At 49.3% G+C, this 24,521-nt stretch overlaps 1 protein-coding gene across 9 annotated transcripts in view; it reads left to right on the forward strand.

Moving 5' to 3' along the window:
- The window catches only part of gramd4b (GRAM domain containing 4b), a 52,438-nt gene that overhangs the window by 18,332 nt on the left and 9,585 nt on the right, over positions 1-24,521 (forward strand). For 4 of the 9 annotated variants that reach the window (XM_031833125.1, XM_031833128.1, XM_031833126.1 and 1 more), the window contains exons 4-14: positions 7,465-7,588; positions 7,865-7,984; positions 17,455-17,534; positions 20,514-20,646; positions 21,755-21,780; positions 21,975-22,066; positions 22,362-22,453; positions 22,557-22,605; positions 22,965-23,036; positions 23,616-23,659; positions 23,776-23,885. In XM_031833125.1, the coding sequence (XP_031688985.1) occupies positions 7,465-7,588; positions 7,865-7,984; positions 17,455-17,534; positions 20,514-20,646; positions 21,755-21,780; positions 21,975-22,066; positions 22,362-22,453; positions 22,557-22,605; positions 22,965-23,036; positions 23,616-23,659; positions 23,776-23,885 (942 nt within the window). The remainder of the gene's footprint in view (positions 1-7,464; positions 7,589-7,864; positions 7,985-17,454; positions 17,535-20,513; positions 20,647-21,754; positions 21,781-21,974; positions 22,067-22,361; positions 22,454-22,556; positions 22,606-22,964; positions 23,037-23,615; positions 23,660-23,775; positions 23,886-24,521) is intronic. The other 5 variants (XM_031833127.1, XM_031833129.1, XM_031833133.1 and 2 more) reach the window with 3 other exon arrangements.

The raw sequence follows: 24,521 nt of genomic DNA on the forward strand, positions 1-24,521 counted from the left end.
TGAAAAGACTTTCTGCCAAAGCTGCTAAGGGTGGGACCAGTGTAACCAGGGCTACACCTTCAACAGTGGCGTAGAATGTGGTCGTTATTTTAGATGGGGTAGTAGCAGTATCAGATGTTATTTATGGATTATGCTCTTGTAAGCATTGCTAGTAAAGTATCCCAGGTTCTTTTTGCACTTTTTATATAACAGCGTGCCCCCAGAGATATCAGGGGATGTGGAGTGGATAACAAGTAACTGTCCTTTGGTGCCATGAGGCAGAACCAGTTAGGATTGTTTCCAGGTTCCTCTGCTAGTCTCTGGCTCCAGGCCAGAACAAGGGAGAGTCACATCAGCCCACCTCCTCCTGTGTGACATTGTGAAATGCCTGGGTGAGGTTGCATAGCGATACCTAAGGAATCTCCAGGCTGGCCTGAAGATGTTATCCCACTCGCTGTTTACTTGTTGTGAAGCATGGCAGACAAGCTCAGGTTTCTCAGGGGAAAGTATTTGGGTGTGAAGTGATGCTGCATTTCCTGGCAGGCATTGGTCTGTTGACTCACATGTTTATACCCACTGTAGGCCTATCTGTCAGACACTGATCCTGGGACAGTTGGTCATGGTTGTATGATTTTTCTCCTGTCATCTACCGCCAATATGTTACAATACATAGCTTTATGAATGAAGCGAAGACCTCACATAGAACACTATTGTAATTCTACCTAGTAGAGCCTTACAGGCTAGATACCGAACTCTAACAAGCCTGTGTAACGGTAGTAAATAACTTGTTTACCCTGTTGGCCAGTGTTAAAGATACAGCACCTCCCTTAACATACCAGTAGGTGTCCAGTGAAACTGACATTTGGACATTTACTATACTATGATAAAAGACGAGAGCGACCTCAAGAGCGTGTTGGAGACATTAAGAAAATTGTCTTGTGTTGGCAGCTAGCCAAAACAAGGCATTGTGAGATAGCAGAATTCAGAAAGTCGGAGATACATTTCAGTTATATTAGAAACTGGGTACAACCACTTTTAAAACCAACCGCTGGCTCAGAAAAATCTGAAGTGAGATTAAATGTCTTAGATATGGGCCTATTTGGCTACTAAAACACTCGCTGTTGTAGAAACATACACAGAACTGTGGTATCTGCGTGCCCTGTCCCCCCGTCCAGAGGCTTGGCCAGACATGGGAAGCCATGCATGTGATAATGAGAGGATGCTCTCTGGCACATTGTTAAATAAAGGCCTCTATGCAAATGTTTGACTTACATAACTAGGTTATCCGGGGCATACGTGGCTTCCTATTCTCCCTCCTGGCTCTGCAGCAACCCCAGCAGCTACTGGTTAGCAGGTTAGCATGCCGTGCGGTACTCATTCAGAAAAAGCAGTCTGTTTCTATATGACTGAGGTGACGACCCGAAAAAGCCTTGTACAGTAGGGCTTTATGGGGGCCAAACCCATTGGAGAAGTTGAGAATTGGAGGCTAAGAGGGAGAGCTCGTCTTTTAGAGTGGAGGACACTGCCTTAATGTTGCTAGACCCCAGGGACAGTAGCTGCTGCCTTGGCAGAATCTAATGTGGATCCTTAATGAAATAGGAATACTTCAACACACTCCAGTTTCACATCTGAGGAGAATATCTAATGTCTATACTAGCCATGCATTTATTTCATCCACCTTTGATTGGATAGTTTGAGTATAGTTGTTTTCGGTTCCTATGGGTTTTCTCTACAGGAATGCACTTTTGTCCTTGATAGTTCTTTAGTCCTCTTTGGAAGGAAATGAATGTAGCTTTCTTTTGTTGAAAAGCATGTCCCTATCAAGAGAAGGGCGTGAACATTGTTTCACTCAACAAGAGGTAGGCCAGAACGTTCTCTCTTTAGAAAGAGAACGTTCTCTCTTCTTTTGGTTAGATGACGGGTCATATTTGAAATGGATTCAACATGTCAGTTACGTTCAGTACATTCACATACTTCCATGCGATGTGATACCAGGAAGAGGATGTGGTTTACCCCAGTCTCATGGTGTCCCAGTCACAGTTGATGTAGCAGGAAACAAACGATACATTAGGATGTGGATGCGCTGAAGAGTAACAACCTGTTTTCTGCCTTCAGATGACTCCTACTATTCAGATGTTTAAATGAAGAACGTAGGCCTAGGCCTTGATCAGCTCCTTGGTTTCTGGGCTGAAGTTGTCGCTTACAAGACGGTTGGGAACTGATGTGAACAACTGGGCTTTTTGCTCTTTTGTGTGAAGCTGTGGGGAAATCCTAAAACATTGTAACTATGATGACAGGAGAACTTAGCCATGATGCCAATATCCTGCTAAGGTGGATGGGCGGCTATGCTCAATTTTGTTCCTCATTCATCAAGGGGAACATTTGAATATTTATAACTTGCAAACATTCCGCAGAGGGTGTCATAGGTTGTGTTGCTATGGTGGCAGATTTTCCAATTAGCTTGATGTTGTGTGGTAGGTACAGGAAATATCTGAAAATGTACAAAATGTGAATAATTTCTTATTAGCATGTTTTCATAAGGTAATGAAATGAATCATCCACTGTAGAGTGAATTTCACTAGTCATGTGAAAATAATAATTTTTGTAATCTACAGTTGATGTCGCAAGTTTCCATACACTTAGGTTGGAGTCATTAAAACTCATTTTTTTCAACCACTCCACAAATTTCTTGTTAACAAACTATAGTTTTGGCAAGTCGGTTAGAACATCTACTTCGTGCATGACACAAGTCATTTCTCCAACAGTGGTTTACAGACAGATTATTTCACTTATGATACTCTATATCACAATTCCAGTGGGTCAGAAGTTTACATACACTAAGTTGACTGCCTTCAAACAGCTTGGAAAATTCCAGAAACTGATGTCAAGGCTTCAGAAGCTTCTGATAGGCTAATTGACATAATTTGAGTCAATTGGATGTGTACCTGTGGATGTACTTCAAGCCCTACCTTCAAACAAAGTGCCTCTTTGCTTGACATCTTGGGAAAATCAAAAGAAATCAGCCAAGACCTCAGAAAAAAAATTCTGGTTCATCCTTGGGAGCAACTTTAGTGTCCCAGAGCTTTTTGGAGTTTGTGCTACAGGATGCACATTTCTGTTTGAAGAAGCTAGCCTTTGCTTTCCTAACTGCCTGTGTATATTTGTTCCTAACTTCCCTGAAAAGTTGCATATCGCGGGGGTTATTCTATGCTAATGCAGTACGCCACAGGATGTTTTTGTGCTGGTCAATGGCAGTCAGGTCTGGAGTGAACCAAAGGCTATATCGGTTTCTGGTTCTACAGTTTTTGAATGGGGCATGCTTATTTAAGATGGTGAGGAAAGCACTTTTAAAGAATAACCAGGCATCCTCTATTGACGGGATGAGGTCAATATCCTTCCAGGATACCCGGGCAAGGTCGATTAGAAAGGCCTGCTCGCTGAAGTGTGTTTTAGGGAGCGTTTGACAGTGATGAGGGGTGGTCGTTTGACCACAGACCCATAACGGATGCAGGTAACGAGTCGGTGATCGCTGAGATCCTGGTTGAAGACGGCAGAGGTGTATTTGGAGGGCAGGTTGGTTAGGATGATCTCTGAGGGTGCCCGTGTTTACGGATTCGGGGTGGTAGGTTCCTTGATAATTTGTGTGAGATTGAGGGTATCAAGCTTGGATTGTAGGATGGCCGGGGTGTTAAGCAGGTCCCGGTTTAGGTCACCTAACAGCACCAGCTCTGAAGACAGATGGGGGGCAATCAATTCACATATGGTGTCCAGGGCACAGTTGGGGGCAGAAGGTGGTCTATAGCAAGCGGCAACGGTGTGAGACTTGTTTCTGGAAAGGTGGATTTTAAAAGTAGAAGCTCAAATTTTTTGGGCACAGACCTAGATAGCCTGCAGAGATCCGTCTTACTATCTCTACAGTAGATTGCAACTCCGCCCCCTTTGGCAGTTCTATCTATTTGGAAAATGTTATAGTTAGGGATGGAAATTTATTGGTTTTTGGTGGCATTCCTAAGCCAGGATTCAGACACGGCTAGGACATCCGGGTCTGAATTCACCCAACTTATTGTGGAAAGCTTGTGGAAGGCTACCCAAAACGTTTGACCCAAGTTAAACAATTTAAAGGCAATGCTACCAAATACTAATTGAGTATATGTAAACGTCTGACCCACTGTGAATGTGATGAAAGTGATAAAAGCTTAAATAAATCATTCTCTCTACTATTATTCTGACATTTCACATTCTTAAAATAAAGTGGTGATCCTAACTGACCTACGGGGAATTTTTACTACGATTAAATGATAGGAATTGTGAAAAACGGATTTTAAATGTATTTGGCTAAGGTGTATGTAAACTTCCGACTTCAACTGTAAATGATACACAACAACAATGATAAGCCTCATCCCCTGTATCGTTATTTTAGCTTGGTCAGGTTAGAAAGTGTCTCTTTAAAACCCTTAGCCTACAATTTCTGAGTCCTCGTGAAATCTAATTAACATAATACAAATATCCTCATCAAAATCCGTCTGTTTAAGCTAGAGATCTTTTTTTGCATGGACTGCGTTTCAAGCCACCGTATCCACCGATATTCGCCCTTCCGCATCTGCGGTGAAAGGTGGCACAGCTGGAGCGGTGTTTGTTGGACCATGGGACATCACAAAAATTGTTCTTGTTACGAAACATCTAGCGTCCAAACAGTTTGCTCTACAAACTATTATGATCCTCTATTGACAGATTAGACTCTCACGGGCGCCATGGTGCTGTAGGACGCCCACAAGACTTGTCTGAAGGTCCCCGGTACCGTTTTATAAAAATGAATGGAAGCATATATCTAGATAGTTTAGTGCCTAAAATAAAGTGATAAATGAATGGAAGTATATATCTAGATAGTTTGGTGCCTAAAATAAAGTGATAAATGAATGGAAGTATATATCTAGATAGTTTAGTGCCTAAAATAAAGTGATAAATGAATGGAAGTATATATCTAGATAGTTTAGTGCCTAAAATAAAGTGATAAATGAATGGAAGTATATATCTAGATAGTTTAGTGCCTAAAATAAAGTGATAAATGAATGGAAGTATATATCTAGATAGTTTAGTGCCTAAAATAAAGTGATAAATGAATGGAAGTATATATCTAGATAGTTTAGTGCCTAAAATAAAGTGATAAATGAATGGAAGTATATATCTAGATAGTTTAGTGCCTAAAATAAAGTGATAAATGAATGGAAGTATATATCTAGATAGTTTAGTGCCTAAAATAAAGTGATAAATGAATGGAAGTATATATCTAGATAGTTTGGTGCCTAAAATAAAGTGATAAATGAATGGAAGTATATATCTAGATAGTTTGGTGCCTAAAATAAAGTGATAAATGAATGGAAGTATATATCTAGATAGTTTAGTGCCTAAAATAAAGTGATAAATGAATGGAAGTATATATCTAGATAGTTTAGTGCCTAAAATAAAGTGATAAATGAATGGAAGTATATATCTAGATAGTTTAGTGCCTAAAATAAAGTGATAAATGAATGGAAGTATATATCTAGATAGTTTAGTGCCTAAAATAAAGTGATAAATGAATGGAAGTATATATCTAGATAGTTTAGTGCCTAAAATAAAGTGATAAATGAATGGAAGTATATATCTAGATAGTTTAGTGCCTAAAATAAAGTGATAAATGAATGGGAAAAAAACGTTTTAATACTTTTTAAAATGACATTGTTTCCTGATCTTTCTTATATCTCTCAGATATAGGACCGACACTTCAGAACAATCTTCTTTTTGATTTTTTTTTTTTTGGGGGGGGGGGACTATCTCTTCCATGTATTGAATCTGTTATTCAGTGGGTTTCTATTGGCTAATAGCATTAATGCCAAATTCAATGTTTCATCCAATAAATCTGTGTGTGTGTGTGTGTGTGTGTGTGTGTATGTATATATATATATATATACTTTTTTCTTCTCCATTAAGTGGTCTTAAATCAAAATCGACTAGCTAAATAATCCTTGGTATGACCATGTTTAAACAATTCCATATGTTAGCTTAGAACCCCCCCCCCCCCTCCAAGCTTAGAGGGTTAAGACTGTGACCCTTGTTGCAGCAGGCTCTAGCTGTATTGAATTATTAACCAGGCTGCTGTTGTCCTAGGTAACCTTGTGGTAAGCTGGTAACAACACTAAGCTGTTATAACAGGCATGCAGTCACTTTCAAGCTCCGGTGTTGCTCAACCTAGAACTTTACCACCGGTATCAATCATTCCCTCTAGTAGGTCCTTTATCAGTTTCTTGTGCTGTTGAGCTTGCGAGGTGAACTTTCTCCCAGTACAGTGAACAGATTGGGGGCCATCCAGTAGCTGCAAATACTAGCTCTTTCTAATTTCTCTTTCTCCTGCACTAACTCTTTCCTCTCACCTGTCCTCTCCTCCCCCTCCTCCTTAGTATCTCTCTCGGCCTTGGTCTTATTTTTCACTATCTCCCTCCATTATTTTACACCTCTTCTCTGTCCCCCTCTCACCAAATGAATCATGACATGCAAAGTGGACAAGAGTTGGCCTATACGTCACAGTTCACACATTATGGAATGGGTTCATGAGAATGTTCCCTTTTTAATGCCAACCGCTAGAGGAGCGGACTCGTGAGAAGTAAGCCATTTTAAAGCATGCCACACATACTCGAGATGCCTTGCCTGACCAAATCTGTTCTGCAGAGGTCCAATCTAACGTCTTGTAATGCTGAAACTGAAGGACCACAAGCTGGTCTGGAAGTGACTGCTTTTTCTTTTAGCCCCCGGCCTGAGGTGTTCTCCTCAGTCAACTAACTGAGGGACCAAGACCGTTGACATAGTTGGTACCCTGTTGCCTACCAGTCTACCTCGTTCTAATTGCTTTCACCCACCGCTTTAAAATCAACTCAAATCATGATTTATCTTGCTGATTACAGAAGTACAGAATGAGAAACAGTCTACTTGAGAACATTGTTTTCTGTGAGAACCATGTTATACTGTGGTCATGGGGGGAACATTCCTTATGAAAGGACATATCACTCTTGTCTACGGTCCTAGTTCAATTACAGTGATAAAGTAGATTTGAGGTGTTCTCTGGCAGAACTCTGTGCTACATACATTTGTAATGACTTACAACCGGTTCTGAATGAGACGAGGTTTACTTCATCTTCCTTTCCCCCTCTCTGCTCGGTCAAATAACATCTCAATGATTTGGGGACTGTAAACATAATTATGGCCAAACATCTTTTCCAAGGGCTAGGCAACCCTGTTCCTAAAGTTCAGCTTGTACTTATTTTAGTTCCAACCATATCTGATTCCACCGGTAACCTCATCAACTGTGCTAATTGATCAATATCGGTGACTTAAGATTGACAAGTTTGGACAGGTGCCTGTGGCAGTGACTCACCAAGACCTAGGTGGTAACAGTCGGAAATATGTGTTGGCTGAGCCAAACTTATGGGCTTTCATTGCTCTATTTTTCAGAGGAGGAGTTGAGGAAACTTCGAGAAGAAACCAATATAGAGACACTGAAACATGAACTGGAGAAGGAGAGATCGAAAAGGCTGGACTTGGAACAGAAACTGAACTTAGAAGTTCTCAAAACGAGGTAAGAGGCGTGTGCGCAGACGCTCTACTGCTGGCTTCCGTTTGTCGGCCCCTGTGTGTGTCGGCCCCTGTGTGTGTGTGAGCGGAGCGTTCCCGATTTTACTGGAACGCTGAGCGAGATTTCCAAAGGCTCCAGTAGCGCTCACATCATGAGCTCAGGGCATGCTCGGCCCAGCGTGCATTTGTAGTCTACTTGTGTGCTGCTATAACCCCGTGCTTTAGCTAATATCATGGAGTTCACAAAATATTTACATAAAGAAACTGATAAAACACACAGGTGCAAAATCGAAGTGACTTCCGAAGATGAGGACCAAGTGGGGGAGTGCGGCGATGTAATGTCCATAACTAAAGAATCATTGTGGAATCTGAAAAGACAGTTTCTAAAGAAAGGAACGAGGTGGGTAGCTAATTAATAGATAATTGTGTCAATGTACCAAACTATTTATAAACATAAAATCTGTTCCCTTCATTTTTGTTCTATTGTCTATACAATAGGCCGTAATAGATCATTTTTGTCCCAATAGTCTTGGAACATTCCAACTTTCAAGGAGCTTTCCGTTTTGATTGAATTATACAAACCTAGAGGCCTATAAATAATTTAAAAAACATGCATCCCTACCCAGCCTGGCAAGCTTGGCCAAAAGGGGTGTTTAGCATCACGAGTGGCTCTGCAAGCGTGGAGAGGATATTCTTCACTGCTGGCTGGCTCTCCAGGAACCATTGCATGAGCCTGATGCCACAGACTCAAAAAATAGATTCAAAGGCAAAAATGAGTAATAAGGCTTTTAAAAAAAAATTTGTATTTCATTCTATATAAGTCACAGCTGATATGCACAATTTATAGACCATAATGATTTAATACAACAAAATGTTTTTTAAATGCTGAGCGCTTAATGTACCTGACTCCTTACCAGCCTCGTGTCACAATGTATTTCTTTGTAAGCTATAGCCTTGAAATAATAGAAATAATATAGCCTGAATAATTAATTTGGTTCTTTCTTAGGCTCCTTGTCTGGCTCCTGACCTATTTAGAGTTGATATGCTGTTTAATATGACATGTGGCCTGTTTGAAATGAGGAGCTCTTCTTACATTCACCTTTCATCTTTATTATAATACTTTTCATTTGGTTTCAATACTTCAAAACCAAACGGTAGGTCCAAGTAGTCACAAAAATAGATGGTTACATTGGGATTTTTAATGAATAGAGCGGGAGTTTATTTTCCTGTGAGTGAGGAGCGGTATTTAGAGGAGCGGTATTTAGAGGAGCGGTATTTAGAGGAGCGGTATTTAGAGGAGCGGTATTTAGAGGAGCGGTATATAGAGGAGCGGTATTTAGAGGAGCGGTATTTAGAGGAGCGGTATTTAGTGCACGGTATTTAGTGCACGGTATTTAGTGCACGGTATTTAGTGGACGGTATTTAGTGAAGCTCCATGAGCGATGAGCGGGATTTACAACCGCTCAACTCAAAATCAAATCAAAGTTTATTTGTCTGTGTGTGTGTGTGTGTGTGTGTGTGTGTGTGTGTGTGGGTCGGTTGGTCCCTGTGTGTGTGTGTGTGTGGGTCGGTCGGTCCCTGTGTGTGTGTGTGTGTTTGTCGGTTGGTCCCTGTGTGTGGCTGGGTCGGTCCCTGTGTGTGTGTGTGTGGGTGGGTGGGTCGGTCCCTGTGGGTGGGTGGGTCGGTCCCTGTGTGTGTGTGGGTGGGTCGGTCCCTGTGTGTGTGTGGGTGGGTCGGTCGGTCCCTGTGTGTGTGTGTGTTTGTCGGTTGGTCCCTGTGTGTGGGTGGGTCGGTCCCTGTGTGTGTGTGGGTGGGTGGGTCGGTCCCTGTGTGTGTGTGGGTGGGTGGGTCGGTCCCTGTGTGTGTGTGGGTGGGTGGGTCGGTCCCTGTGTGTGTGTGGGTGGGTGGGTCGGTCCCTGTGTGTGTGTGGGTGGGTGGGTCGGTCCCTGTGTGTGTGTGGGTGGGTCGGTCGGTCCCTGTGTGTGTGTGTGTGGGTGGGTCGGTCCCTGTGTGTGTGTGTGTGGGTCGGTCGGTCCCTGTGTGTGTGTGTGTGGGTCGGTCGGTCCCTGTGTGTGTGTGTGTGTTTGTCGGTCCCTGTGTGTGTGTGTGTGGGTGGGTCGGTCCCTGTGTGTGTGTGTGTGGGTCGGTCGGTCCCTGTGTGTGTGTGTGTGGGTCGGTCGGTCCCTGTGTGTGTGTGTGTGTTTGTCGGTCCCTGTGTGTGTGTGTGTTTGTCGGTTGGTCCCTGTGTGTGGCTGGGTCGGTCCCTGTGTGTGTGTGGGTGGGTGGGTCGGTCCTGTGGGTGGGTGGGTGGGTCGGTCCCTGTGTGTGTGTGGGTGGGTCGGTCCCTGTGTGTGGGTGGGTGGGTCGGTCGGTCCCTGTGTGTGTGTGTGTGGGTCGGTCGGTCCCTGTGTGTGTGTGTGTGTGGGTCGGTCGGTCCCTGGGTGTGTGTGTGTGTGTTTGTCGGTCCCTGTGTGTGTGTGGGTGGGTCGGTCCCTGTGTGTGTGTGTGTGTTTGTCGGTCCCTGTGTGTGTGTGGGTGGGTCGGTCCCTGTGTGTGTGTGTGTGGGTGGGTCGGTCCCTGTGTGTGTGTGGGTGGGTCGGTACCTGTGTGTGTGTGGGTGGGTCGGTCCCTGTGTGTGTGTGGGTGGGTCGGTCGGTCCCTGTGTGTGTGTGTGTGTGTGTGTGTGTGGGTGGGTCGGTCGGTCGGTCCCTGTGTGTGTGTGTGTGGGTGGGTCGGTCGGTCGGTCCCTGTGTGTGTGTGTGTGGGTCGGTCGCTGTGTGTGTGTGTGGGTCGGTCGGTCCCTGTGTGTGGGTCGGTCGGTCCCTGTGTGTGGGTCGGTCGGTCCCTGTGTGTGGGTCGGTCGGTCGGTCCCTGTGTGTGGGTCGGTCGGTCGGTCCTGTGTGTGTGTCGGTCGGTCGGTCCCTGTGTGTGTGTGGGTCGGTCGGTCCCTGTGTGTGTGTGTGTGGGTCGGTCGGTCCCTGTGTGTGTGTGGGGTCGGTCGGTCCCTGTGTGTGTGTGTGGGTCGGTCGGTCCCTGTGGGTGTGTGTGGGTCGGTCCTGTGTGTGGGTCGGTCGGTCCCTGTGTGTGTGGGTCGGTCGGTCGGTCGGTCCCCGTGTGTGTGTTTGTCGGTCGGTCCCCGTGTGTGTGTTTGTCGGTCGGTCCCTGTGTGTTGTTTGTCAGTCGGTCCCTGTGTGTGGGTCGGTCGGTTCCTGTGTATGTTTGTCGGTCGGTCCTTGTGTGTGTGTGTGTGTGTGGGGGGTCGGTCGGTCCCTGTGTGTGTGTGTGTGTGTGTGTGTGTGTGGGTCGGTCGGTCCCTGTGTGTGGGTCGGTCGGTCCCTGTGTGTGGGTCGGTCGGTCCCTGTGTGTGGGTCGGTCGGTCGGTCCCTGTGTGTGGGTCGGTCGGTCGGTCGGTCCCTGTGTGTGGGTCGGTCGGTCCCTGTGTGTGTGGGTCGGTCGGTCGGTCCCTGTGTGTGTGTGTGGGTCGGTCGGTCCCTGTGTGTGTGTGTGGGTCGGTCGGTCCCTGTGTGTGTGTGTGGGTCGGTCCCTGTGTGTGGGTCGGTCGGTCCCTGTGTGTGTGGGTCGGTCGGTCGGTCCCTGTGTGTGTGTGTGGGTCGGTCGGTCCCTGTGTGTGTGTGTGGGTCGGTCGGTCCCTGTGTGTGTGTGTGGGTCGGTCCCTGTGTGTGGGTCGGTCGGTCCCTGTGTGTGTGGGTCGGTCGGTCGGTCCCCGTGTGTGTGTTTGTCGGTCGGTCCCCGTGTGTGTGTTTGTCGGTCGGTCCCTGTGTGTGGGTCGGTCCCTGTGTATGTTTGTCGGTCGGTCCTTGTGTGTGTGGGGGTCGGTCGGTCCCTGTGTGTGTGTGTGTGTGTGTGTGTGGGTCGGTCGGTCCCTGTGTGTGGGTCGGTCGGTCCCTGTGTGTGTGTGGGTGGGTCGGTCCCTGGTGTGTGTGGGTGGGTCGGTCGGTCCCTGTGTGTGTGTGTGGGTGGGTGGGTCGGTCGGTCCCTGTGTGTGTGTGTGGGTCGGTCGGTCCCTGTGTGTGTGTGTGTGGGTCGGTCGGTCCCTGTGTGTGTGTGGTTTGTCGGTCCCTGTGTGTGTGTGTGTGGGTGGGTCGGTCCCTGTGTGTGTGTGTGTGTTTGGTCGGTCCCTGTGTGTGTGTGGGTGGGTCAGTCCCTGTGTGTGTGTGTGTGGGTGGGTCGGTCCCTGTGTGTGTGTGGGTGGGTCGGTCCCTGTGTGTGTGTGGGTGGGTCGGTCCCTGTGTGTGTGTGGGTGGGTCGGTCGGTCCCTGTGTGTGTGTGTGTGTGTGTGTGGGTGGGTCGGTCGGTTCGGTCCCTGGTGTGTGTGTGTGGGTCGGTCGCTGTGTGTGTGTGTGGGTCGGTCGGGTCTCTGTGTGTGTGTGTGTGGGTCGGTCGGTCCCTGTGTGTGGGGTCGGTCGGTCGGTCCCTGTGTGTGTGTGTGGTCGGTCGGTCCCTGTGTGTGTGTGTGGGTCGGTCGGTCCCTGTGTGTGTGTGTGGTCGGTCGGTCCCTGTGGTGTGTGTGGGTCGGTCGGTCCCTGTGTGTGTGTGTGGGTCGGTCGGTCCCTGTGTGTGTGTGTGGGTCGGTCGGTCCCCTGTGTGTGTGTGGGGGTCGGATCGGTCCCGTGTGTGTGTGTGGGTCGGTCGGTCCCTGTGTGTGTGTGTGGGTCGGTCGGTCCCTGTGTGTGTGTGGTCGGTCGGTCCCTGTGTGTGTGTGGGTCGGTACGGTCCCTGTGTGTGTGTGGGTCGGTCGGTCGGTCCCTGTGTGTGTGTGTGTGTGGGTCGGTCGGTCCCTGTGTGTGTGGGTCGGTCGGTCCCTGTGTGGTGTGTGTGTTTGTCGGTCCCTGTGTGTGTGTGTGTGTGGGGGGTCGGTCCCTGTGTGTGGTGTGTTTGTCGGTCCCTGTGTGTGTGTGGGTGGGTCAGTCCCTGTGTGTGTGTGTGGGGGTCGGTCGGTCCCTGTGTGTGTGTGTGTGTGTGTGTGTGTGTGGGTCGGTCGGTCCCTGTGTGTGGGTCGGTCGGTCCCTGTGTGTGGGTCGGTCGGTCCCTGTGTGGTGGGTCGGTCGGTCGGTCCCTGTGTGTGGGTCGGTCGGTCGGTCCCTGTGTGTGGGTCGGTCGGTCGGTCCCTGTGTGTGTGGGTCGGTCGGTCGGTCCCTGTGTGTGTGTGTGGGTCGGTCGGTCCCTGTGTGTGTGTGGGTCGGTCGGTCCCTGTGTGTGTGTGTGGGTCGGTCCCTGTGTGTGGGTCGGTCGGTCCCTGTGTGTGTGGGTCGGTCGGTCGGTCCCCGTGTGTGTGTTTGTCGGTCGGTCCCCGTGTGTGTGTTTGTCGTCGGTCCCCTGTGTGGGGTCCGGTTCCCTGTGTATGTTTGTCGGTCGGTCCTTGTGTGTGTGGGGGTCGGTCGGTCCCTGTGTGGTGTGTGTGTGTGGGTCGGTCGGCCCTGTGTGTGGGTCGGTCGGTCCCTGTGTGTGTGTGGGTGGGTCGGTCCCTGTGTGTGTGTGGGTGGGTCGGTCGGTCCCTTGTGTGTGTGTGGGTGGGTGGGTCGGTCGGTCCCTGTGTGTGTGTGTGGGTCGGTCGGTCCCTGTGTGTGTGTGTGTGGGTCGGTCGGTCACGTGTGTGCTGGTGTGTGTTTGTCGGTCCCTGTGTGTGGTGTGTGGGTGGGTCCGGTCCCTGTGTGTGTGTGTGTTTGTCGGTCACTGGTGTGTGTGGGTGGGTCAGTCCCTGTGTGTGTGTGTGTGGTGGGTCGGTCCCTGTGTGTGTGTGGGTGGGTCGGTCCCTGTGTGTGTGTGGGTGGGTCGGGTCCCTGTGTGTGTGTGTGTGTGTGTCGGGTCGGGTCCCTGGTCGGTCGTGTCCTGTGTGTGTGGGTGGTGGGTCGGTCGGTCCTGTGTGTGTGTGTGGGTCGGTCGGTCTCTGTGTGTGGGTCGGTCGGTCCCTGTGTGTGGGTCGGGTCGGTCCCTGTGTGTGTGTGTGGGTCGGTCGGTCCCTGTGTGTGTGTGTGGGTCGGTCGGTCCCTGTGTGTGTGTGTGGGTCGGTCGGTCCCTGTGTGTGTGTGTGGGTCGGTCGGTCCCCTGTGTGTGTGTGTGGGTCGGTCGGTCCCTGTGTGTGTGTGTGGGTCGGTCGGTCCCTGTGTGTGTGTGTGGGTCGGTCGGTCCCTGTGTGGTGTGGTGGGTCGGTCGGTCCCTGTGTGTGTGTGTGGGTCGGTCGGTCCCTGTGTGTGTGTGGGTCGGTCCGGTCCCTGTGTGTGTGTGGGTCGGTCGGTCCCTGTGTGTGTGGGGTCGGTCGGTCCCTGTGTGTGTGTGGGTGGGTCGGTCGGTCCCTGTGTGTGTGTGTGGGTCGGCGGTCACTGTGTGTGTGGGTCGGTCGGTCCCTGGTGTGTGTGTGTGTTTGTCCGGTCCCCTGTGTGTGTGTGTGTGTGGGTGGGTCGGTCCCTGTGTGTGTGTGTTTGTCGGTCCCTGTGTGTGTGTGGGTGGGTCAGTCCCTGTGTGTGTGTGTGTGGGTGGGTCGGTCCCTGTGTGTGTGTGGGTGGGTCGGTCCTGTGTGTGTGTGGGTGGGTCGGTCCCTGTGTGGTGTGTGGGTGGGTCGGTCGGTCCGTGTGTGTGTGTGTGTGTGTGGGTGGGTCGGTCGGTCGGTCCCTGTGTGGTGTGTGTGGGGTCGGTCGCTGTGTGTGTGTGTGGGTCGGTCGGTCTCTGTGTGTGTGTGTGTGGGTCGGTCGGTCCCTGTGTGTGGGTCGGTCGGTCCCTGTGTGTGGGTCGGGTCGGTCGGTCCCTGTGTGTGTGTGGGTCGGTCGGTCCCTGTGTGTGTGTGTGGGTCGGTCGGTCCTGTGTGTGTGTGTGGGTCGGTCGGTCCCTGTGTGTGTGTGTGGGTCGGTCGGTCCCTGTGTGTGTGTGTGGGTCGGTCGGTCCCTGTGTGTGTGTGTGGGTCGGTCGGTCCCTGTGTGTGTGTGTGGGTCGGTCCCTGTGTGTGTGGGTCGGTCGGTCCCTGTGTGTGTGGGTCGGTCGGTCGGTCGGTCCCCGTGTGTGTGTTTGTCGGTCGGTCCCCGTGTGTGTGTTTGTCGGTCGGTCCCCGTGTGTGTGTTTGTCAGTCGGTCCCTGTGTGTGGGTCGGTCGGTTCCTGTGTATGTTTGTCGGTCGGTCCTTGTGTGTGTGTGTGTGTGTGTGTGGGGGGGGGTCGGTCGGTCCCTGCGTGTGTGTGTGTGGGTCGGTCGGTCCCTGTGTGTGGGTCGGTCGGTCCCTGTGTGTGGGTCGGTCGGTCCCTGTGTGTGTGTGGGTCGGTCGGTCCCTGTGTGTGGGTCGGTCGGTCGGTCCCTGTGTGTGGGTCGGTCGGTCCGGTCCCTGTGTGTGTGGGTCGGTCGGTCGGTCCCTGTGTGTGTGTGTGGGTCGGTCGGTCCCTGTGTGTGTGTGTGGGTCGGTCGGTCCCGTGTGTGTGGGTCGGTCGGTCGGTCCCCGTGTGTGTGTTTGTCGGTCGGTCCCTGTGTGTGGGTCGGTCCCTGTGTATGTTTGTCGGTCGGTCCTTGTGTGTGTGGGGGTCGGTCGGTCCCTGTGGGTGTGTGTGTGTGTGTGTGGGTCGGTCGGTCGGTCCCTGTGTGTGGGTCGGCGGTCCCTGTGTGTGGGTCGGTCGGTCCCTGTGTGTGGGTCGGTCGGTCCCTGTGTGTGGGTCGGTCGGTCGGTCCCTGTGTGTGGGTCGGTCGGTCGGTCCCTGTGTGTGGGTCGGTCGGTCGGTCCCTGTGGTTGTGTGTGGGTCGGTCCCTGTGTGTGGGTCGGTCCCTGTGTGTGTGTGTGTGGGTCGGTCCCTGTGTGTGTGTGTGGGTCAGTCGGTCCGTGTGTGTGGTGGTCGGTCGGTCCCTGTGTGTGTGGGTCGGTCGGTCGGTCGGTCGGTCCCCGTGTGTGTGTTTGTCGGTCGGTCCCTGTGTGTTTGTCCGTCGGTCCCTGTGTGTTTGTTTGTCAGTCGGTCCCTGTGTGTTTGTCCGTCGGTCCCTGTGTGTTTGTTTGTCAGTCGGTCCTTGTGTGTGTGTTTGTCGGTCGGTCTGTGTGTGTGTGTGGGTCGGTCGGTCCCTGTGGGTGTGTGTGGGTCGGTCCCTGTGTGTGGGTCGGTCCCTGTGTGTGTGTGTGTGTGTGTCGGTCCCTGTGTGTGTGTGTGGATCAGTCGGTCCGTGTGTGTGGCGGTTGGTCGGTCCCTGTGTGTGTGGGTCGGGTCGGTCGGTCCCCGTGTGTGTGTTTGTCGGTCGGTCCCCGTGTGTGTGTTTGTCGGTCGGTCCCCGTGTGTGTGTTTGTCCGTCGGTCCCCGTGTGTTTGTTTGTCCGTCGGTCCCCGTGTGTTTGTTTGTCAGTCGGTCCCTGTGTGTGGGTCCGTCGGTCCCTGTGTGTTTGTTTGTCAGTCGGTCCCTGTGTATGTGTTTGTCGGTCGGTCTGTGTGTGTGTGTGGGTCGGTCGGTCCCTGTGGGACGGTCCCCGTGTGTTTGTTTGTCCGTCGGTCCCTGTGTGTGTGTGTGTGGGTCGGTCCCTGTGTGTGTGTGTGGGTCAGTCGGTCCGTGTGTGTGGTGGTCGGTCGGTCCCTGTGTGTGTGGGTCGGTCGGTCGGTCGGTCGGTCCCCGTGTGTGTGTTTGTCGGTCGGTCCCTGTGTGTTTGTCCGTCGGTCCCTGTGTGTTTGTTTGTCAGTCGGTCCCTGTGTGTTTGTCCGTCGGTCCCTGTGTGTTTGTTTGTCAGTCGGTCCTTGTGTGTGTGTTTGTCGGTCGGTCTGTGTGTGTGTGTGGGTCGGTCGGTCCCTGTGGGTGTGTGTGGGTCGGTCCCTGTGTGTGGGTCGGTCCCTGTGTGTGTGTGTGTGTGTGTCGGTCCCTGTGTGTGTGTGTGGATCAGTCGGTCCGTGTGTGTGGCGGTTGGTCGGTCCCTGTGTGTGTGGGTCGGTCGGTCGGTCCCCGTGTGTGTGTTTGTCGGTCGGTCCCCGTGTGTGTGTTTGTCGGTCGGTCCCCGTGTGTGTGTTTGTCCGTCGGTCCCCGTGTGTTTGTTTGTCCGTCGGTCCCCGTGTGTTTGTTTGTCAGTCGGTCCCTGTGTGTGGGTCCGTCGGTCCCTGTGTGTTTGTTTGTCAGTCGGTCCCTGTGTATGTTTGTCGGTCGGTCCTTGTGTGTGTGTTTGTCGGTCGGTCTGTGTGTGGGTCGGTCGGTCCCTGTGTGTGTTTGTCGGTCCCTGTGTGTGGGTCAGTCGGTCCCTGTGTGTGGGTCGGTCGGTCGGTCCTTGTATGTATGTGTGTGTGTGTGTGTGTCGGTCGGTCGGTCCCTGTGTTTGTGTGTGTGTGTCGGTCGGTGTTTGTGTGTGTTTGTCGGTCGGTCCCTGTGTTTGTGTGTGTGTGTGTGTGTCGGTCACTGTGTGTGTGTGTCGGTCACTGTGTGTGTGTGTCGGTCACTGTGTGTGTGTGTGTGTCGGTCGGTGTGTGTGTGTCGGTCTCTATGTCTTGTCCCTGTTAAAAATAGAGCCTCTCCCTTGAGTTGGGTATTGGGAATATGTCAAGAGGCCGAGCCAGGCTGCCAATAAGCATTCATGCACATAGTGACTCCCTCAATACCCTAGCCTTTGTAACACTAAACCCAAAGGTCTCTAATGTCATATGTCTAAGTATAAATCACATCTGTGTCTGTGAAGTCTCAATTTGTTTTATATGGAAAAATCCCTCTGTGTCAATCCTTTGAAGGCTAGAAAAAAACGTTAAGATGACGTCTCATTTATTTTATTTTGTGATCACTGATAAGTGAAACCAATATTGTTATGAATCATTTTGCATTCACTTGTCTGGCACAATAATGTCTCAATAAGGTCATGTGTTTTTCTGAAGCCATGGTTAATGCTCTACCTACTACTAATGCTTTGTCTCTCCTGTTCCTAGATCAGAAGATTCCGCACCACAGCCACCCAGAGCAACACCTGCAGCTCCCACAGCCAACAGTACAGGTCAGCCAGAAACGGGTATATACTGTAGACAGCTAAAGATACGCACAGGTTATTAGAATCATGACCGACGAGCTCCTTCACAAATCTTTAGAATGTCTGTCATTAGACAGAGGCCACCAGCGCCTTAACACTCCACCTCGCTCACCTTTTCAAATTCACATGACCTGTCTAATAAGGCCTCGGAATGGAGAAGAGTTAAAGGAGTGACTCGTCTCATCTTTTCAGCTCTCTGAATCTCAGGGATCGGCTTCTCTGTGTGGGAGTTACAGTTGAAGCGATGTGCTTTTCTTAGCCTCTCTGCTCACTACCCATCAAAAAACAATCTCTCGCCTCTGTGTGTGTGTGTGTGTGTGTGTGTGTGTGTGTGTGTGTGTGTGTGTGTGTGCAACACGCAGCACAAACAGGAAGTGTGTGTAAGTGGGAGTGCTCCAGTGAAGGTGTGGGGACAGGAGGAAGAGGAATGTGTGATGAATTGCATCCCTCTCTCTCTCTCTGTAGGGAATGTCACACATTTCTATAAGGTGTATGAATGTGGCTGTGGAGCATTTGCCTTTCTACTCCCCTGTGGCCTTGCTCAAATCCACATTTTCTCACACCAGGGTTCTCCACTTAATTCAGTCAGCCTGGTTTTCAAATGAGTACTTCTAGTGGCTGCTTTAACTCCTTAAGTGGGTATTGTCCCTGCCCCACAAGAAATAGGCTTGTATGGTTCATAAAAATGCATTATGTAGGCCTACTGCAAGCTGTAGCTTTTTAAAACGTTGTAGTGAATAAGATGTTTCACCGTATGGAGAATGTCTGGGACTGCCTGGGACTGCCTTGGACTGCCTGGGACTGTCTGGGACTGCCTGGGACTGTCTGTGACTGCCCTAGAAATGACATTTACCTGAAAGCCCCAACTACAATGGTTGCTTACTTTTCTTGTCAGACAACCTATTTCAGGTATTTGCTATTCTCGGAAACCCAGAACAAAAATCTGGCGTAATTGCGTCAGGTTAGATTACGAGATAAGATACTAATGACACTAGCAAAGTCTCCACCACCTTAAACAGAAACCCTCAGCCAAAGCATGGGCCAAATGTCCCATTTCTAAAACAAAAGATGCGAACACCTGAGAAATTGTGACTTGTCCAAATGATCGGTGACAATCTTTTGGGGTCTCGGGAACAAACTTCCTTGTTATTCGTCGCATCCCATATTGACAGACGCTACGATACCATCCTATGTTATGCCTTTGTCTGTCCACAAGAGATTTAAGTACACTGAACAAAAATATAAACACAACATGCAATAATTTCAAACATTTGATGAAGTTGCTGGATATTGGCAGGAACTGGAACACGCTGTCGTACACGTTGATCCAGAGCATCCAATACATACTCAATGGGTGACATGTCTGGTGAGAATGCAGGTCATGGAAGAACTGGGGCACTTTTAGCTTCCAGGAATGGTGTACAGATCCTTGAGACATGGGGCCGTGCATTATCATGCTGAAACATGTCATGGCGGCTGATGAATCGCACGACAATGGGCCTCAGCATCTCGTAACCGTATCTCTGTGCATTCAAATTGCCATAGATCCACTGTGTTCATTGTCAGTAGCTTATGCCTCCCCATACCATAATCCCACCACCACCATGGGGCACTCTGTTCACAACGATGACATCAGTAAACTGCTCACCCACACAACACTATACACGTGGTCTGCGGTTGTGAGGCCGGTTGGAGGTACTGCCAAATTCTCTAAAATGACATTGGACTTGGCATATGGTTGAGAAATTAACATTCAGTTCTCGGCCAACAGCTCTGGTGGAAAATCCTGCAGTCAACATGCCAATTGCATGCTCCCTCAACTTGAGACATCTGTGGCATTGTGTTGAGACAAAACTGAAATGTTTAGTGACCTTTTGTCCCCAGCACAAGGTGCACCTGTGTAATGATCATGATGTTTAACCAGGTTGTTGATATGCCACACCTGTCACACCACACAAATGTGTGCACACAATTTGAAAGAAAAGCTTTTTGTGCATATGGAACAATTCTAGGATCTGTTATTTCAGACCATGAAACATGGGACCAACACTTTACATGTTGCATTTATATTTTTGTTCAGTGTAGTTTCAGATGTAAGAATTCAGTGTGCGGCCTTATGCTTGACCTCAGACGTAAACACTTTAACCATTTGTCATCACTCTCCCTCCAAAACCCACCACCATAGTCTCGGAAATCCCAGACCGATGTTAACATTGTGGAGTTGGGAGGCTACCCTTGGAAGACTGACCACCACATTGCTCGTCCACTCAGCCACTCTTAATTCTTCTATATTCCAAACAGGGAGGCTGTGGTGCAGATTTTAATGGTACACATGTGAGGTGTCTAAGGGGAATAAGCAGTGTTTTCTATTTTAATTGGGTGTGATGTCGGGCTGCTATTCATTTGAATGAGGTCTCTGTTAGTTAATTGGTTCCAGAGACGTGCACTAGTGATAATTCAGCATGTGGTGAGAGAGAAGGGTGTTCGGATACACTTTGATGCAGATTAAGAAATACTGATGTAACTGAAATAACTTCGGCCTGACCAAAATAACACAGTGGTGTGGTAACTTAGGCCTGACCAAAATAACACAGTGGGTGTGGTAACTTAGGCCTGACCAAAATAACACAGTGGTGTGGTAACTTAGGCCTGACCAAAATAACACAGTGGTGTGGTAACTTAGGCCTGACCAAAATAACACAGTGGTGTGGTAACTTAGGCCTGACCAAAATAACACAGTGGTGTTGTGCTCACAACATTTGATGCTACTATAAGTGTAAGTCGGGTAATGTTGAGTTGGTCAAATGTACAACCATTCCAACATGGTTATTTCCTACAGTATAGGCAGCGGTCACCAACACTAGTCCTGGAAAGGATGTGCAGGCTTTTGTTGCAACCCAGCTCTAACAGACTTGATTCAACAAAACGAGGTCTAACAATATCCAATCGGTTCCTCTGCAGACAAGCAGAAGGAGACCATGTACTCGCGGCTGCAGACGTGGCTGTACGAGCGGTTTGGAGCGTACATCGAGGACTTCCGCTTCCAGCCGGAGGTGAACACGGTGGAGCCAGAGGAGCCGCTAAGCGCTAAGAGGTGAGAACTGCCCCCATAACCACAACCACCTCAGACAACCAATGCTTTCCCATTGAGAAATGATGTACTCTAGATTCTGACTTCATCATTTCCTCTGTAATTGCTCCCCTCGGCCTCTCTCCTCTTGTTTGATCAGCGTGGACGACCAGCCAGCCACTGTAGTCATCAGGTTAACCGGCTCAAAGGACACAGTACATGCTGCTTAGAGAAGGGTCATAAAACTGATGGCTTTGTAATGGGCCTAGAGTCTGTCAGCATGCTATTCATCAGCACCCACCGTAAAGTAGCCAGTCATGATGGGAACTACTGTCCTCATGAGCTCACCCTGATGTCTGATTGGCCTAATATTATAACCTACAGCCAATCCCAGGGCTTTCAGCACAGCAGAGGTTGTAACCATGGTGTTATGGAAGTGGGAGGATTGTCTGACCCCTGGTGGTGGGTTGAGGGCATTGCAGCTGGCCCTTTTTTTGTTCTTCGCATTTTAGGACTGATTAAGGATCAGCTCTCCCTACACAGTTCATACAGTGACCTTGTTGAGTGGAACTGCACCAACTGGCCCCGTGTCAGTTTTTAGGGCTCCGGTTCTTTCTCCAATTCTCAGTCCTCTCCTGAATGACGTAGACTGGAGTCATGGGGATTCGTACTGAATACAAGTACAATAGACAGAGGGGTGAGAGAAAGAGAGAAGGAAGAGAGGGAGACAACACTCAGTGTTCACCATGCCTGTGGAGTCATGGGTAGCCTGACTCAAACTATCCTGGCTGTAACTTTATCCAAGTACATATTAGATGGTAGAGAGGGAGGGAAGAGAAGGAAGGAGCATTCATTGTGCACCAGTTGAAATGGCCTTGATGTTAGTTTTGGAGGCTGAAAGAGATGGGGAGATGGGATAGAGAGGCAGACAAAAATACCTTCTGAGACAAGAGATTCTTCCATGCACCACATACTTTCTCATGAATGGTGCCTAAATGCAGTAAGATCATTTTGTACTTGTTCTCCACCAAAACATATCTAGTTATGTTTGTGCTTGTCTTACATTGTTTATGCTTTTGTCATGCAGAGTTCTAGTTGAATCAAACTCCCTTTCTCTTTCCCCTGTCCTCAGATTGACTGAAAACATGAGACGACTCAGTAAGTACTATACATTTAGTGGACAAAATGTAACAATCACACTCTGTCAGGGGTATCTTGACGAATATTCAGAAATGTATTCAGAATCAGAATATGAAAATTGGAATATGAAAAATGTGTTTGTAATAATAAATAGATTTTTGTCTCAGTCTCTGATTGTGCTTTAATGGTCAATACTTTCTACCCCTCTGTAGAGCGAGGTGCCAAACCTGTCACTAACTTCAAGAGGAACCTTTTTGCCTTATCCAGCTGGCACTCCGTGTATACGTCAACCTTTGCCTTCATTGTGAGTGTGCACACGCACACACACACTATCACAGCGTATGAAAGATCCCAGCAATGAAGATCAATATCTCTATCCTCGTGTGTGTGTGTGTATATATTTGTATATATATGTATATATATATATATTTGTTTATAGATTTACATAAAAAATTCTCTCTTTATTGGCATCTGCATGAGTACAGTATATATCTATTGCATAGTAACGAGATGACCATACTTGGTATGGGTTATAGACTAGCGATGGTAGATTGTGTGACCTATTCTCCCCTCCCCCACTCCCTCTCTGTTTTCCACAGATCTATGTGAATGCAGCGTGGCACGGTTGGGCCATCCCCTTGTTTCTCTTCCTAGCCATTCTCAGGCTGTCCTTGAATTACCTAATTTCCAGGTAGCTTACCTCTTTGCAATGTGCATCACCTATTGTCCAGTGGAACAATTAACAATCTGCTTGTGAAATGAGTCAAACAGGTTTCTCTCCGCTTTCTTCTCAGAGGTTGGAGGATCCAGTGGAGTATTGTGCCGGAGATCTCTGAACCTGCGGTAAGAAGTGTATGAACCTCTTTTGGGAAGGGGGTCCAAAAACAAACCTCCCCCTTTTTATTTTTATTTTACTAGGCAAGTCAGTTAAGAACAAATTCTTATTTTCAATGACAGCCTAGGAACAGTGGGTTAACTGCCTGTTCAGGGGCAGAACGACAGATTTGTACCTTGTCAGCTCGGGGGTTTGAACTTGCAACCTTCCGGTTACTCGTCCAACGCTCTAACCACTAGGCTACCCTGCCATCCCTTCAAGCCCTTACGCCTTCAGTGTTTGCCAATTTGGGGGCACTGGTTGTTACCAGAACAATTTCTGCTTTGGGGGGGAATAGTTTTGGATGTAACTTTTCATCTTTTCCCAGGATCCACCAAAGGAGGATCTGACTGTTTCAGAGAAGTTCCAGTTAGTTCTTGATGTCGCTCAAAAAGCACAGGTGAGCTGTGATCATGTGATTTGATCATGTCTTCACCTTTTGATTTAGAAAGGGCTAGAGATGGGCTCCCGAGTGGCGCAGCGGTCTAAGGCACTGCATTGCCGTGTTAGAGGCGTCACTACAGACCCTGGTTCGTTCCCGGGCTGTATCACAACTGGCCGTGATCGGGAGTCCCATAGGGTGGTGCACAATTGGCCCGGTGTTGTCTGGGTTAGGTTTGGCCGGGGGGCTTTACTTGACTCATCGCACTCTATTGACTCCTTGTGGCGGGCGGGGCGCCTGCAGCCTGACCTCGGTCGTCAGGTGAACAGTGTTTCATCCGACACATTGTTGGTGCTGGCTTCCGGGTTAAGCAGACGGGTGTTAAGAAGCACGGTTTGGCGGGTCATGTTTCAGAGGATGCATGCCTCGACCTCCCGAGCCCTTTGGGGAGTTGCAGCGATGAGACATGATCGAAATGGGGGAGAGAGAAAAAATAAGAAAAAGTGTGAGGTGTCACGATGACATCTACTTTGTGATGTGAGGTGTTGCTCTCTTAAGCTGGTGTGCTGTTTTCACAAATGTGTGTGTTCTTCACAGAATCTATTTGGAAAGATGGCAGATGTCCTGGAGAAAATAAAGAAGTGAGTGACGTGTGTGTATGTATTTTGTGTGTGTGTGTGTGTGTGTTTCCAGTTTATTTAAGGTTGTTAACCAACTTGTTTCACACTTTGTATCCTTGTGTGCCCCTGTGTTTCAGCCTGTTCATGTGGGTGCATCCTGAGATCACTCAGAAGCTCTACATCGGTCTGTGGGTGGCCTTCATCTGCTCCTGTCTCCTTCCCTACAAACTCATGGGCTTCATGATGGGTTGGTACAATATGTAAAACCCTCGCATGACCTGAGATCAGAACATCCTCCATGGTTATTGTCTGACCCTGCTGGTCATCTGTTAACGTTTGAACTTCTTGAATAATGTACTCTTAAATCTCTACCCGGCACAGCCAGAAGAGGACCGCTCAGAGCCTGGTTCCTCTCTAGATTTTGTTCTAGGTTCTGGTCTTTCAAGGGAGTTATTCCATGCTTCTGTATTGCTTGCTCTTTGGTGGTTTTAGGCTGGGTATCGGTAAATACATTTGATTGATTGATTGACTTGCCACTATACCTACCCAGTGATGGCCCCAAGCACTGAGAAAAATACAGAAAAAAAAGATGAATGTTGAGACACCTCCATGGATCACGAGGATATCTCCTCTCATCCCCTTTCCTTGTGCCACCTCTCATCCCCTTTCCTTGTGCCACCTCTCATCCCCTTTCCTTGTGCCACCTCTCATCCCCTTTCCTTGTGCCACCTCTCATCCCCTTTCCTTGTGCCACCTCTCATCCCCTTTCCTTGTGCCACCTCTCATCCCCTTTCCTTGTGCCACCTCTCATCCCCTTTCCTTGTGCTACCTCTCATCCCCTTTCCTTGTGCCACCTCTCATCCCCTTTCCTTGTGCCACCTCT

Source organism: Oncorhynchus kisutch, linkage group LG10 (assembly GCF_002021735.2).
Source record: "Oncorhynchus kisutch isolate 150728-3 linkage group LG10, Okis_V2, whole genome shotgun sequence".
Lineage (NCBI taxonomy): Eukaryota > Metazoa > Chordata > Actinopteri > Salmoniformes > Salmonidae > Oncorhynchus > Oncorhynchus kisutch.